This window comes from Venturia canescens, chromosome 3 (assembly GCF_019457755.1).
Source record: "Venturia canescens isolate UGA chromosome 3, ASM1945775v1, whole genome shotgun sequence".
Lineage (NCBI taxonomy): Eukaryota > Metazoa > Arthropoda > Insecta > Hymenoptera > Ichneumonidae > Venturia > Venturia canescens.
The window spans coordinates 13,766,105-13,782,074 of NC_057423.1; the positions used below are offsets into that span (position 1 = coordinate 13,766,105).

Here is a 15,970-nt window from a genome sequence, read left to right on the forward strand (position 1 = left end):
AAAATTAAGGCAAATTGCAAAAAATCGTTTCCTAACTGCCAATTATTTAATCAACTCGAATTCTTTCACTGCTCGAATGAAATTTTTTCAAAGAGGCGATCGTCATAACATTTTACATGCTTTCTGGCGAAAGCATTGATCTGGTGAAACCATCTGGAGCACTAAGCTCTACTGATAAGTGGAACCTGTGGAACACTGACTTGACTGACTCAGTATTCCGAGAGAGATAGTCATCGGAGGGAAGTTGTCTTTGTCGGTATAGTCCGCCAAAAAATGAGCTGACAGCGACGAGACCAGACGAGACCAAGCGTTCGAATATGAAAATTTTGCGCACCAGAAAACGATTTTCCGTTCAGACTGTACAATGGTGTGTCCAGGCATGCGCAAATTGAAGAGAGAAAGGAGGGTTCACCTACTATTGCTTTCTCTTTCGGAACGCTCGAGCCCGCTTAAGTAATAAGCGTTCCGTTATTAGAATCACTAGTGGTAGCGTCGAAGAAAGAAGCACATCTGGTGTCATTAGTTAAGAAAAGTCGCGTCAGATGGCTGGAATGAATACAACAAGAAACTTGTATGATCGACTGTACTTCCCCGCTCCACGCACATAACGCCAATTCTCTCGTCTTTCCCTCTCTCTCGTCCACAGAGTCGTTTTTGGAGTATGTGTAGTTCTAACCGTGTACAAGCGTGGCTCTGACAGAATGCGCGGTGCTAAGACGAACAAACCGCGCCGCTAATCGCGGAGCATTCGCGTGTAATTAGGGCGTGTGTCTCGCGTGTGGGCCGAGGAGGAGGGAGTTCTTTTTGTTTATTCGTTTTTCTTTTTCTCTCTCTATTCCTCCGACTTGCCAACTCTAATCGAACACTCCGTGTATATCATAATAAAAATCAGCGTTGAATATTTTGAGAAATAAAAAAAAAGAGCTCGAAAAGTCAAAAAATCGTGGGTCTCTCGCTAACGCATTTATATGCACAGGAGCGAGGGAGATACACACACACATACACACACACGCACACACACATCAAACGTATACGCGTGCATACACGAAGAGAGGAAAAAGGGCAATGTTACGGACATACCGTACGAACGAATGTTCCGTATATAACATGCTACGAGGTATTTTAAACGTGTGTTGCGTTAGAGGGATCACGCCGAAGAGGACGACAGCGGCGCGCGCGCGGCCATTTTGACATTGACGACGATGCGGCAAGCGTGCGTGTCCGTTCGATCCGCCATTCCAAACAATCGGTGTACCAGTAATATTACTACGTGCCCTCAGAACAGTCTCGGGTACATTTAGCTGGCGGCAGCAGCGGAAAGCTTGAGCAGCGAGCGAGAAACGGCGACGGGAAAATAGCACGTATAGACAGCGCGAGAAAGAAATTGGTAGAAAAATAAAAAGATATCACCAGTCAGCCTAGAAGACAGAGAAGAGAGAGAGAGAGGACACTAAGGAAGGAAAACAATTAATAAAAAGGAAACAAACGAAAACCGACAATATCTCTGTGTAAAACAAAAAAAAAATAAAAATAAAAAACGAAGGAGATTTATTTTCATTTCGCATACAATTGCTCTTACATTATTATTATTTGTAAGTTCGAAGAGCGACGAAGAGGGAGGGGTGACGACAGGCCGTGAACTAAGAGGGAGTAAGAGCGAAGACGACAGAGCGAGAAAAAAAGCGAAAAAAACGACGAAAGGAAAAAAGAAGCACGACAGAGTAGAGAGAAGTGAAGTGGGCAAAGGTGGTGCGCGAAAGATTTTTCGTTTGGTGTGTAGTGACGCTGAACGACGGCTAAGGCGACTACAAAAGGTGTTGTAAGAATTAGAAAGAAAAGAAGAAAAAAATGCGAGAGTATCAAAGTGATCGACAACTAGCCTGATAAGCATCTTAACCGCGTTCAATCGCGGATCATTGCAATTCCTCTCTCTCTCTCTCTCTTCTCGCTCATACTCTCCCTCGCTCCCATTTTTATTCTTCGTTCTCACTTACGAGGAACGGCCATGGCAGAGTGCAACGATGTAGCATACAGATCGTCGAACCGTAATAAAGGTGCGTGCGTGCGTTCATACGTACGTACGTGCATTCACGATCTCGCTCGCATTTATGCGTGACGCGGCGATAGACAGATCGTGAAATTTTAAATCAAATTTTTTAAAATAATAAACGTCAAGAAAAAAGTGTAGTGTGTGCCGCGTTATAGTGAATTATTTACGAGAAATTGGAGAGGAATATGAGAATTATCAAAAAAGAATGAATATACGATAAATAAGATTCCGTGCGGGGGAGCCGAGAATATAAAACGACCGTGAAGTGTTTCATTTGAAAGAAAAAAAGGACTTTCTTCCCCGTTCATCATTGCCCAGACTTGCTAAACAGTAATTTTTCAATTTTTCTTTAGCGTTTCTGTTTGCGCTACTCGTGCAAACGTCCGCGTTGCTGGCGGAGCTTCTCTCTCATTCTCACAACCACCCCCCACCCCCTCGCCTCTTTCAATCCTCCTACTCCTCCTCCGGCCTATCTATCTATCTAATCAATCTATCTCGCTCGTTCGTATTACCACTCTCTCTCTCTCTGTCATCGGTGTTGGTGGTGTGTTTGTCCTCAAACCCAACGCACACGGCAGACTCCGAAGCGCGTGCGATCGATGTGCCCGTGACAGAGACGAGAGAGAGAGAGAGAGAGAGAGAAAGAAAGACAGACAGTCAGACAGAGAAAGAGAGAAAGGAAGAGAAGGAGAGCGGTGTGTAGACATACGGTCGAAACCTATATACGTGTGTGTGTGCGCGCGAGTGTAGTAAATTTAGATAAAAAAAAAAGAAAAGCAAAGAGTTTTCGTTTCGTGTGATCCCAGTTGGAATATCCAAGCGGTGAGAAAGTGAGAAAAAAAGTAAAGAAAATGGTGAAGTTCGAGCGTACGACGAGGAAAAGAGTCTGCCTCGGAGTTTAAAAGAGAATACACAGTGAGGAATAAAGTGTGCAAACGAGCAAAGAAGTGATTGTGAGACGAAGGCTCCGTGTGGATATTTTTTCTTTTCGTCAAAACGGACACGAAAAGGACTTTGAGTACAGGTAAGAACAATATTGCCATAAAGATCGTGCGGACAAAGGGCTATACGAAAAGGAAGAAAAATAAAACGGGAGCAAGGAAATTAAGAAAAAGTCACTTGTTCGGTTGAATTCTTGAGCTGAAACAAATCAGCCTTCGTTTTGGCACAATCTTTACGGACTGCTACCATCTGTTAAATACCAACGAATCTAGCTTGCTAAAGGAAGATGATAAAATCAAGAAACAAGAAAACAGTGTAGTGCTACGTCGGGAGATTAGCAACAATGGCGATTACATTTCACAAAGATTAGTTGAACGTTAAGAAGGAAGGAGAAAGAGAGAGAGAGAGAGAGAGGAAATAGACGAAAGGAAGTGGCAGAATTACTGACGTGCGGAATAAAGGATCGTCTCGATGCTCCCTGCTCTTTTCTCGTGCAAAATAAAACAATCGGTATTCAAGAGTCTCCGAGTTTTCGTGCACTTTTCGAGCGTCGTGACAAGTTTGACGATCCTTCGACTCGATCTCCCAACCTATTGAGTTCGTGAAACATTCATTGACATCCGCTGGTTAAACACGGCAATAAAGACGTGTAGCGAACGACCCATATGTATATGTTTACATATATATACGTATAAATACACACATAACGGGGGCGGAAGTCGCGAGATGGAGCAGATCGAGGTGAAGCAGAGGAACCAGCGTAACAGGAGACGCGAGCGTGCACAGAGAATATTGGCGCAGAGGGAGAGCCTAGCTAACTCGAAGCAGCTACAGCAGCAGCACCATCATCAGAACCAGAATCAGCAGCAACTACAGAGGCAACGACCCGACGAGGAGGACAGCCACAGCGGCGAGGACGAGGAACCCGGTGGCCTCGGTCTCGGTCTATCAAGGCCCGGTGGTGGTAGACCACGCGAAAATAACACGAGACCACCGAGACCACCAAGACCACCGAGACCGAGGAAGAAAACATCCCTAAACTCAACCGGCACTAGTAACAAGGAGCCACCGTTCGAGGAGGACATTATCGACGGTTTTGCAATACTTGCATTTCGCAGCTACGAGGAACTCGAGGTACGTCTCTCTCTCTCTCTTTCTCTCCCCCCCCCCCCCTGCCCCTCACTTCCCTCATTTTTTCTTGTTATTTTCGGTCATGTTTACGTTTCGTTGAGCAGCGAGACGACCGCTGTTCGACTGAGAAACAGTTTTCTCGTAGAGCGCAGACTGCATCTCTCTCTCTCTCTCTCTTATTTCTCTACCCACTTTATGTTGTTGTTTACATTTGTTGAGCTGAATATTTTGAGGCAGGGGCCAACGAATTTTTTCCTTTCTCGAGGTTACTTTGCTCATTCGTTTTATTTAGGTATTTTCGAATCCATGCGAATACGCGAAACGCTTTAGCTTTTTTAAGGCAAGAATCGACTTTTCGGTTTCTCTCGAGATGAAGAGCGAAATGGAATTGCGGTGTCAGGCTTCCGGTTTTTTCTGCTCACGATTCTCTTTTTACGTATATGATCGAATGGAGATGCTAAACGGAGACTGAAAGTTTTTCTACTCTTTCGGTCGAACTCTTCTGTTGTCGAGTCCACGTCAAATTGTCGCGATGGGGACACACGCGAGTGGACTTGAACGTTGGCGCCAATCCCCTCCCGTTTTTTCCCATGTTTTCTTTTGTTGTTTTTCATCGTTTACACGTTCTTGATACGAAGAAAGTCTTTTTAGCTTTTCTCGTGTTTCTTGCGATCCTCTATTTTTTCCGTGAACGACTACACATTTCTGGGAATGCGGAGACGAGTGTCAACGGTTTCCTCGAATTCCGGAAATTTCGTGGTAAACAGCCTTTCGCGCTTTTCGAATTTTGAAACAGCGCTACGCAGGGCCTTGTTTACCTCTTTTTTTTACTTATTCTAAATACTTATTCTAAATACGCATGAGGAAGAAGGACGAGTCGAAGGCGAACGTGACGTACGGAGATTTTTTAACATTAATACATGCATATTGTCATCGTTCGATTGCTAATTTCACCATTTTAAATGTGACCTTCGTAACACGCGCGGTCACTGTATGCAGATACGCGATAGTCGTTGCAACAGATAAACAGATTAGCAATTTGTATTCGAGCGATTCGTGAGATTATACTGCCCCTCGTAAATATTTTTTTTTTTTTGTGGAAAAGGCAAGTTTTTTTTTCCTCGAACAAACTTGGAATCGTAATCGTAACGTGCATGATTATCATGGAGCACGACTGAGAAGTCATTCTTGGTACGAGTCGTCGTGACGAAATCAAAGTACACTTTTTTTTTGGTAAATACCCAGCTTTTCAGTTATCGAATGACTAATCAATGAGACTCGATGTTTTATCTCGATTTGAGGGAAAGTGTGCGTGTTTTCTTGTGAAAATTTTGGTCCATTTTCCGCTGTTGAACGAGGCCGGGTTTTTTATACTCAACGAGCGAATAAAAAATTTATTTTCTGGTTTTTTTGTTCCTCAGTACGAAAACGACATTATTTCCGGTTCAATTCCAAGTTGATGGAATAAAATTGAATACGATATTTTTTGACTTCGTTTTCTTCTTCACATCATTAAAGGGAAAACTCGCATTTACTTTGTAGCTCGACTTTTCTAAAACGTCAAAATGAATAATCGCGTGGATTCAACAATAACAACAAACCATTCAATCGTTAATCGGTTTTGCTTTTCATCGGATCATCTCGATTAAAAGACTTTGCGAACCCCTCGGCGAATCCCTCGAGAAATTCGAACTGCAACATTTCCCGAGTTTTTGTTGAAGGAACACGTGCTTTGTAAATAAAACGAGAAACGAGGCATTCCCGCTGTCATAATGATTCGCATCTCTCCGAGAACGTTTGTAAAACGAAAACTAAAAGTTGATAGCAGTTTTAATCCCTTGTCGTATCGCGCGCCTTTTGGGCTTATCAGTACGCACGGTTTTCAAAGATTTTCATTCAAGATCTCTTTCCCCTGAGATATTACACTTTTATCTCTAAGCCGTGTCGTTCATAAATTACATTTTGATTTAATCACTGATTCACGCGCGTCCGAAAACCCGGAATTTAGTCACGTTCCAATGAGGAGTCGAGATTCCCGATTTCCTTATTTCTTCGAATGTAACGGATTCGCTCGATTATTAAATCTCGAATGATCGTCGATTTGATCATCGTCGAGGAAGCTCCATTTTTTATTTCCAGTCTATTTTTCACGAGATTTAATACTCTCGGCGAAAAACGCAGCCTCGTGGCCACGACACTGAAGTTTCCAACGTTGGAGTTCAACGAAATGAATGAAAACAAAATGATACATCCATCAATTTTTTATTTCACGAATCATAATTGTGTAGATTGAAAAACTACGAAGTATAAATTCGGCAGGAAATAAATTGGAAAATTGCTGGAATTATTGAACAATATTTTTTAGATCATTTCGTTGGACTCCAACGTTGGAAACTTCAGCGTTATCCGATGAGGATTTTCTGCGTTATTTTCATTCCGGAGAGCGGTCTAAATCTTTCTTCGAGACCAAATTGCTTGATCGTCGAAACGAAAATTCGAGATGCGACATTCGATATGATCCTGAGTCTACGAGCCGTCAATTGCACAACGAAAAACTCGAGATCGTTCGGAAAGCTTTTATGAAAATAATAACTAAAAACGTGTAATGAAATACGAGCAGGAGGGACGCGCGCGAAAGAGCATCGGGTAAGACGAGCTCCAGTGAGTTTTTCATGTCCCCGAAGCCGATTCCCATGCTCATAAAAAAATCGGCGAAATACCAGAGATTTTCTCATCCGATTTGATTGTAATCGCGCGTCATTTTTATTCCACTTCCTCCCGTTAAAATGGGGAATGCCTTTGCATTTTCGTTCGAGATCTACGATTTGGACAGTGAAAAGTAACGGAATCGCGATTCCACTGTGAAATATAAAAAGCAGGTGGGGGCGCGTCCTGCAAATAAATCGGTCAATATTTTCGCGCAAATTTAATTCGGGAAAACGTTTTAATTAAAAAATCGAAAAAAAACGAATTTTACCAGCAAGTATCGGTGCAGGTTGAAAAGCCAAGAATTGTAAATTCGGCAGGGAACGAAATTGGAGAATTACCGGAAGTATGCGAGGCTCTCTCACATCGTTTCGTTGGACTCCAACGTTTTACAAACTCCAGCGCATCATATTATGATGCTTCCCGTCGGAAGTGCGAGCAAGAGAATAGATTTGACGAGCTCGTGGTAAACTCGCTCATTATCTCATCGGGTTACTCGATACCCAAGAAAATAGAGATGCAAAAAAGTGACAAAAATAATATAATAATAAGAATAATAGAACGAAGGAGGGCTTCGGTGTCATAAACGTGCAATAGCGTTTATATCCCATCGGCCACTGACGAAATCGTCTCTCATAAATAATATTCCTGCTCGCCGCGAGTTAACGACCATATAAATACGTGTATAATTTCTAGTTTATCGAACGTGACTCCGAGTACGATACTTCGATACGAATGCACGCTCGTGTACCTCCGTATACGTCAGTGTTATAAAAAGTTTCGTGTCTTACGTTTCTTTAATAATAACAATAAAAAAAAAGTTTGTTGCAACGTCGCTCGATACGAGTTTCACACGAGTTTTCAGCACTTTTAAGGAAGTTGAGGCCGTACAGTCATTTTTTTTACCCAAAAGTTATGACCTGTACCTTTCGAAAGTTAGGCCAGTTTACAGTTTGGCAATGTTGCATACACCTTGAAGAAGAGTCGGGAACGAAAGACGAAAAATTGGTGAAAGCTCAGTCGAAAACACGGACTGTGGCGTTCCTAGCCTCAAAAAACTGCACGGGAAACGGATTATTATTAATATAATCTCAGCAAATCTCCTAATAAATATGAAAAAAAATTGACATTATTCAGCAAGCCTTGCTCATGTTGCTCAAAAAATTTCATATTTTAGCAGCATTCTTTTAAGTTTCCAACGTTGTTGTCCAACGGAATGAACGAAAAAAACGTTTTTAATTCACCAATTTTTTGTTTCACGAATCGTTGGTGCAGCTTGAAAAACAACGAATCGCAAAATTGGCAGGGAACAAAATAAGAGAATTACTGGAATTATTGGAGAGTTTTTTTCGATCATTTCGTTGGACTCCAACGTTGGAAACTTCAGCGTCATTTTTTACGGAGATATCACTGAATGTGTCTTAACTTTCATAAGGTTACAAGTTTTATGATGTTGAAGTTTGCAACTCTCGAGTCCAACGAAATGATGTAAGAAAAGCTCTCCAACAATTTTAATAATTATCCAATTTCGTTCTCTACCGAATTTGCAATTCGTAGTTTTTCAATCTACACCAATGACTTCGTGAAATAAGAAGTTTGTGAATTACAAATGTTTTTTTTTTCCCTAAATTCGTTGGATTCCAACGTTGCAAACTTCAGCGTCGTCGCGTTATTTGGCCCAAATTGTTATTGATTTTTCTCAGCAACGACGCTACTAAACTGTCTGAAAATTTGATTGATTTTTTTTACACCTCGCTTTACAAGATGCAATCGGTTTAAAAGCGATTCGCTGAGAAAAGCGTTTCTCAGATTTATTCTTAAATTTCTTTTCGACATAATATTTCCATGTTTTCTCACTAGTTTTTGGATCTTTTCTCCAAAATACTATTTCCAAACTCTCAGTGTCTTTCATCGGCGATTTGTCTCGAGTTCTCTCGAGTGCCTTCGGAATGTCGAAATCCGTTTTCTGGGGTCATTCAAATCCCCAAAATAATCATGACGCTGAAGTTTCCAACGTTGGAGTCCAACGAAATGATCTAAAAAAACTCAAATAATTCCAGTAAATCTCCAATTTTGTTCCCTGCCGAATTTCCAATTCGTAATTTTTTAAGCCGCATCAGTAATTCGTGAAATAATAAAATAATGAATTATAAATCTTTTTATCGTTCATTTCGTTCAACTCCAACGTTGCAAAATTCAGCGTCGTAAATAATCACTCCAACCGCAGTCTCTCACGTCGATGAATCGTTGCGATTCTCGTGTTCTTCATGTGCGCGGATCAAATTGTGATTGTTCACAAATTAGAGAGCGAGCCAATCCGTTAAAGCGTTCTATAAATAATCGAAATAATTGCGGATTGCGGTTGATTATATTGTTTGCATAAACAGAAATCAATCCGTTCGTACGGAGCTACCGAAAGCTCTTCACTCGATAGGAGATTAAGCGCGTCAACATAATTATCCGATTCAATGTGTTGAACGTAATTTACTGCTTAATCCGATGAGAAATGATCTCAATATTTTTCAACAAGCTTTATAATTAACCGAAATTGTTACTACTTCGCTTCGAGTCCATCAGATATTTGATAGTTTTTAATCGAGAAAAAAAATATCATTTCGCCATTGTTGCTCAAAATGCCAGAGCGCATTTGCCCTACAAAAATCGAGCGCAAGCTCTTCGGTCCATATCCGAACCCTTTTGTCATAACGCTGAAGTTTGCAACGTCGGAGTCCAACGAAATGATTTTAAAAAACTCTCCAACAATTTCAGTAATTCTCCAATTTTGTTCCCTACTGAATTTGCAATTCCGAGTTTTTCAACCTACACCAATGATTTCGTGAAATAAAAAAATTGTGAATTACAAATCTTTTTTTCGTTCATTTCGTTGAACTTTAACGTTGCGAACTTCAGTGTCATCCTTGATCCGGTCAAATCAGTAGCAAAATCCTTTTTTTATTTGTTAGAGTTAACACGTGAAAAAAGAATTTATTCGTGTATTTTTTTACGCAACTTCTCACGTGTATAGATTTCATAAATAATTTATAATTCTTAATTGTTCCATTATTGATTATATAATACCTATACAATGAGATTATACAAATTTTTAACAGTAGTAATCAGGGTGTCTAACGACCTGAAAAGTCATGAAAATTCTTAAATGTCATGAAATTACACTCGGACCTGAAAAAATCATTAAATGTCATGAAAAATGACCAAACAACCTGATTTTTTAAGATCTCTGCAACGCTCATTGTCATTGTCGATTTTTTGGTTTTCTTCAACATGATTTCAAAATTTGCGGGGTTGCGACAATGTCTGGTTCGTCAATACTCATCATCGATATAAAAACGAATATCGAATGAATAGTTTGTAAGAAAAAAAGATTCTTTATTTCAAAATAAAATATCATTTCTTTGTTATTTTTATTGAATTTTTTTATAATTAAAAGATGAATAAAAAGTATCAGAACCATAAGAAAAGTCATGAAAAATTCCTGTTCCTTGACTTAAAAAGCCTTAAAAGTCATGAAATTTCTGTTCTGGTCAAAATTAGACACCCTGAGTAATGAACATTGCGAATTACTATTGAACACTTGGCCCAATGTTTTCGAGGGCGATTTTTCAGTTTTTATTTCTCATTTGATTTCACTTAACAAAATAATTACAGATTTGTATTTTTTTAACATCATTCTTTTTCATAATTTGTGCAAGTTTTTTTCGAATTGTTGTGTTGAAATTATTTACAGTTGGTTTCATAATGTTTTTTTTTTTTTTATGGAAGTTTTTTTTACATTTTTCGTAATACGATCAGGATACAAGCCATCGATGAACTTGTCCCAACCCTTTTTATTTACTTAGGGGATCTTTTGAGGTTTGCCTAGACAATAGAATAATGCAAATTTTCAATAAGATTAATTTTTGCTATGTGAAAATGATCGAAACAGGCAAAAAAATGCACACCGAGAAAAGGAATGGAATTTCCATTACAAAACTAAGGCCTCGCCAAAGTCCCATTAAACTGCAATGATTTATCGTGAATTTTTTTCGTAGACGTTTGAAATATCGGTCTTGAAAGGTGCGTGATGTCGAAGTTTGCAACGTCGAATTCCAACGAAATGATCCAAAAAAACCTCCAACAATTTCAGTAATCCTCCAATTTAGTTCCCTACCGAATAATCAACTCGCAGCTTTTCACTTACGAATAATTCGTGATATAAATTAGTGAATTGCAAAAGTTTTTTTCGTCAAGTTCCTCCACCGTTGCAAACTTGAGCGTCGTCAACAGTGCAATCTCCGATAAAGTTCACCTCTGTGATTCATTGCCAAATAACACAGCTGATTGATGAACCTCGTGTTAGCGATCACTGCAGTACTTTTGAATGATTAATTTCCACGGGCACCGAGCTCGGGGTATTTCACTAGTTAAAGTTTCGGAATGAGCAGAAAAACATGGATGAAAATCGTAATGAGTATATCCATGTATCGATCGATCGAACGGACCGGGCCAGAGGAAACTGCAAGGTTCGATTATCAAGAGAGACCAATTCTTATAGTAACTCGATGAATTTATTATTAGTTCGGCACGATTTATCGGTCCTCGGGAGAAATTATTCTCGTTAACGACGAGACTACCTCCGGGAAGTTGATAAGAAAATTTGATAACATCGCATCCCGTGATAAAAGTTTTGCCCCGTGAAAAGAGGGGCGAGAAGATTTTTTGCTCCTTCATCGCTCGGCACCCCTCCGATCGGGGTCTCCGATCCCTTTCGTTCTCCGCGAATATATTTATTTTTATGAAATTGATGTTTATGTAGTAAATACAAAAATGCATTTACAGGATACGGGAGAATCTTTTTCTTGATCAAATCTCGTCGGGCTCCTTACTACAAATTCATATTGAAACGTGAGCTTAACGAAACATGAAAAGCGTAAGCTCAGGAATAACGTAATGCTTCGTACCGCGGGGGCGAGACTTTCGCACAAAGTTGCTCCACTTTCTCCCCGAGACGGTGATGCGGAGATTCTAAACTTCGAATCGAAAGCGCATACAGATATTTATCCGTACGAAGCATTCCGCGTCCCACCCACCCTCTTCTCGGGTATCTCAACAAGCTTCTTCCTCCAATGAAATTTCAAATAAAAATCGTGTTACGCGGATGAGAAAATACATCGCCCACTTTCGACTCGTTCAAATACGTATCCAATTGCTGGATCATCGCTTGTTCAGAATTCTGTAAATTAGAACGAAAGCCATGCTGGCAGGGTCCTCTGCATTCTTACCAAAACACTTTTATTCGTTTTTTTAAAATAAGAAATTCCTTTGTTTTTCGCAGCTCGAAAATAACGTGAAATCGTTTGAATATTGAGAGGGAAGAATGACATTGGATCGTGACAGAAACGCGAGTGAATTGACACGGAACGTCTCGTGTAATGAGAAAGGACTAATTCGAAGGAGATACACATGAGAAGCCTTACTTGATGGATTATCTCGTTGCATCGTTGATGCTCGGAAACCTCGTGCAGTAATACAATTTTATGAGAATAATGCGATTGTTTCCGGATTAGTTCGCTCTTCGTGAATAAATCCCTCATCGGATAAGACTTTGCTCACAATTCTACACCCAGACAAATGTTCTTGGGGTTGAAACACGAGGTAACAGGATTTTCGGGCCGTTTTGTTCGAATAAGCTGTACGAGGAGTTCTTGAGGTTTAAGAAACGGAGTTATACAGATTTAAACAAATGACGCATTGCTCCCTCAAAGGGTTCACCAAAATTTCCCACAATGGGCCTGAACAAATATGAGTTTTTCGTTTAAAACGAAGGCACACAACGACGCCGAAGTTTCCAACGTTGGAGTCCAACGAAGTGAATGAAAATAATATGATTTATCCATCAGTTTTTTATTTCCCGAATCATAATTGTGTAAATTGAAAAACTACAAAGTACTAATTTGACAGGAAATAAATTGGAGAATTACTGGAATTATTGGACAGTTTTTTAGATCATTTCGTTGGACTCCAACGTTGGAAACTTCAGCATCATGGCACACAATGGCACGACGCTCATGTTTGCAACGTCGAGTCCAACGAAATGAACGAGAAAAATATTTGTAGCAAGACTCGGGTTGGAACACTGAGAATTACAAATTCGACAGGGAACGAAATTGGAGAATTACTGGAATTATTGGAGGGTTTTTTACATCATTTCGTTGGACTCCGACGTTGCAAAAACTTGAGCGTCATCCCAATGGCTCGCTTTCGCTGGCATGTTCTTTCAACAAACTGTTGTTTATTTATTACTACTCTTTCATCGAAATTTCAGTAGTTTTTTACGTATCATTACGCGAGAGAAAATGAGGTTGAAGAAAGTCGAAATTTCATGACGATTCGGGTAAAATCAAACTCCGAGAACTCGAAATATTATCATTTCCATCGTGATTTTTGCGATCAACAAAAAATAAAACTCCCCATGACTCCCGGTTACTGTAAAAAGAAAGCGAAAACGTTGTGAGCCAGGTCGAAAAAACACGTCACGCTGGATCAGCTGTCACCCCCCATGCTTAAGGTATCTCCTGTACTGCATGCTAGTCAATTGAGTGTTAAATTTTCAAAACGCTTTTAAACCAAGTTCAACGTACCGATTAAACTTATTGTTAGTAGAAATGTATTCAAACATGTTTCATTAACGTGAAAAAATATTTAAAATGATAGTTTTGCAAAACTATCAACTGTTAGATGCAAATTTCCACGATGACACATTTTCATAGCTATTTTTCAAAGAATCATCTGTATTTTATAACCGATTTTATTGCACCAAGTCTCATTTTGTTCCTCAACTGATCCTCTACGAATTCACCACGTAGGTTTTCCTTTAAACTCATTCCTTCAGAAATTATGAATGAAAAAGTTTTTTTGCTCAATAAACAATTAGCTGCAACAGTGAAACGATCGAGTTAAAAAAAAAAAACTACGTGGTGGATTCATAGAAGACCGATTGACGAACAAAATGAGACTTGTTGCAATAAAATCGATGAAAAGACTCAGATAATTCTTTGAAAAATACCAGTGAAAATGTGTCAGCGTGGAAATTTGCATTTATAAATTGATGCTTTTGCAAAACTAGCGTTTTTAATATTTTTACATGTTAATTAATATATGCTGCAATACAAATCCACTAACAATACATTTAATCGATACGTTAAACTTGGTCTAAAAACGTTTTGAAAATTTAGCACTCGTTTGACTAGCCATGCAGTACAGGAGTTACCTTAAGGAAGTTGAGGCATTAGAATGAAAATGATGTCACCGCTTTTAAACCGATTGCATCTTATAAAGTGAAGTGTAAAAAAAAATCAGTTAATTTTTCAGACAGTTTAGGAGCGTCGTTGCTGAGAAAAATCAATAACAATTTGGGCCAAATAACATGTAATCTTATATGGAAGTCAAGACACATTCAGTGATATCTCCGTTAAAAATGATGCTAAAAATATGAAATTTTTTGGGCAACATGAGCAAGGCTTGCCGAATAATGTCAATTTTTTCATATTTATTAGGAGATTTGCTGAGATTATATTAATAATAATCTGTTTTCCGTGCAGTTTTTTGATGCTAGGATCGTCACTGTTCGTGTTTTCAACTGAGCTTCCACCAGTTTTTCGTCTTTTTTTCCCCAATTTTTCTTTAAAGTGTATGCAACATTGCCAAACTGTAAACTGGCCTAACTTTTGAAAGGTACAGGTCATCACTTTTGGGTAAAAAAAATGACTGTATAGCCTCAACTTCCTTAAGGTTTACATTGTAACTCTTGTTCAAGCATTTTTGAAGTTTCGCTTCGACATTAGAACATTCTCATTCGTTATCAATTTCAATTATTTTGTGCAGAGCAAGATGATGGCGCTGGGACATTTGTCCATTTTTTTCACGTCTGTTTTATCAAGCTGAATATTTTTGAACTCCCCGATATTTAATGCTCCACTGGAATGTTTGAAAAGGATTTTTTCTGCTTCCGTGCTCGGTTCTGTTTTAATTTCCTTAGCGTATTCAAAACTGGGATTCAAATGAAAGAATTTTGCTGAATTTTATAAATATTGTTAGGGTTTCCCCCTTCTGCGTGTGCATGTATTTGTCTAATTTATAAAACGAAGATCTCATGTTCCTTGACAACGATCATCCTTCGTAATAAACAAGGTCAAAGACACAGAAGACGTACGAACCTCAAGCGATGCACATCGCGTTACGACGCTGAAGTTTGCAACGTTCGAGTCCAACGAATAAAACGAAAAAAACATTCGTATAATTCACCAATTTTTCATTTCACGAAATCATTGGTGTAGGTTGAAAAACTACGAATGGCAAATACGCTAGGAGACAAATTTGGAGAATTACTGAAATAGTTGGAGACTTTTTTAAAATCATCATCATCAAAACTAGTTCGTATTTCGCCCACATGGTAACAATATTTTCACGATTTTGTGCATTAACATCGAAGCACAGCTGGAAAAAAATGTCGGACAATCAGACAACGGTATTCGGCACGGTTAATGAATAAATTAATCGAACGAATCGCATTAAATTTACTGTTCAAAAGTAATGAATTATGAATCGAGATTTTTATAGCTGTAATTAGACAGTGCGTCGAGTTTGCTCGTGTGTCTCCGGTTTGTGGGTTGTTCAAAAACCGGAAACACAAATTCGCTACGTCAATTAGAGTCGCGAGTCTCTTGACACTGATTGTTTGGCTTGCCTCAGCTGCAGTCGTGAATATCACGGTGAACGAGGAGCATATTTAGACGAAAATGACTAATTGACTGGGTACGGATGATGGTGAAAATTACAAATTTAACGAGCCTATTCACTAATTTGTCAAACTAACCGGAATTCAAAGAGGCTTTTCAGCCTTTAAACGTACCCGCGAATAAAATAAAATAGAAACTCGAATGCACGATGATGCATTTTCACACAAATAAAGTTAAAACATGCGCCACGCTTTTTGAAATAAACGACTCGGATTGGGTACTTTTCGAATCAAACTTCCAACTAATTAACATCACTCCCATTTATTCACTCGTGGATAAACCATTTCGTTGAATCATTAAAAAAATAAGAAAAAACAGTTTTATAGCCCTGTGTCGAAAATCCTTA

At 39.2% G+C, this 15,970-nt stretch overlaps 1 protein-coding gene across 5 annotated transcripts in view; it reads left to right on the forward strand.

Annotated features, from left to right (window-relative positions):
• The first annotated feature begins 663 nt into the window (after window positions 1-663).
• Window positions 664-15,970, forward strand: part of LOC122407516 (autism susceptibility gene 2 protein-like) — a 37,254-nt gene continuing 21,947 nt past the window's right edge. For 4 of the 5 annotated variants that reach the window (XM_043413790.1, XM_043413794.1, XM_043413793.1 and 1 more), the window contains exon 1: window positions 664-4,126. In XM_043413790.1, coding sequence (XP_043269725.1) covers window positions 3,719-4,126 — 408 coding nt within the window. In that variant the 5' untranslated portion in view covers window positions 664-3,718. The remainder of the gene's footprint in view (window positions 4,127-15,970) is intronic. The other variant, XM_043413791.1, reaches the window with a different exon arrangement.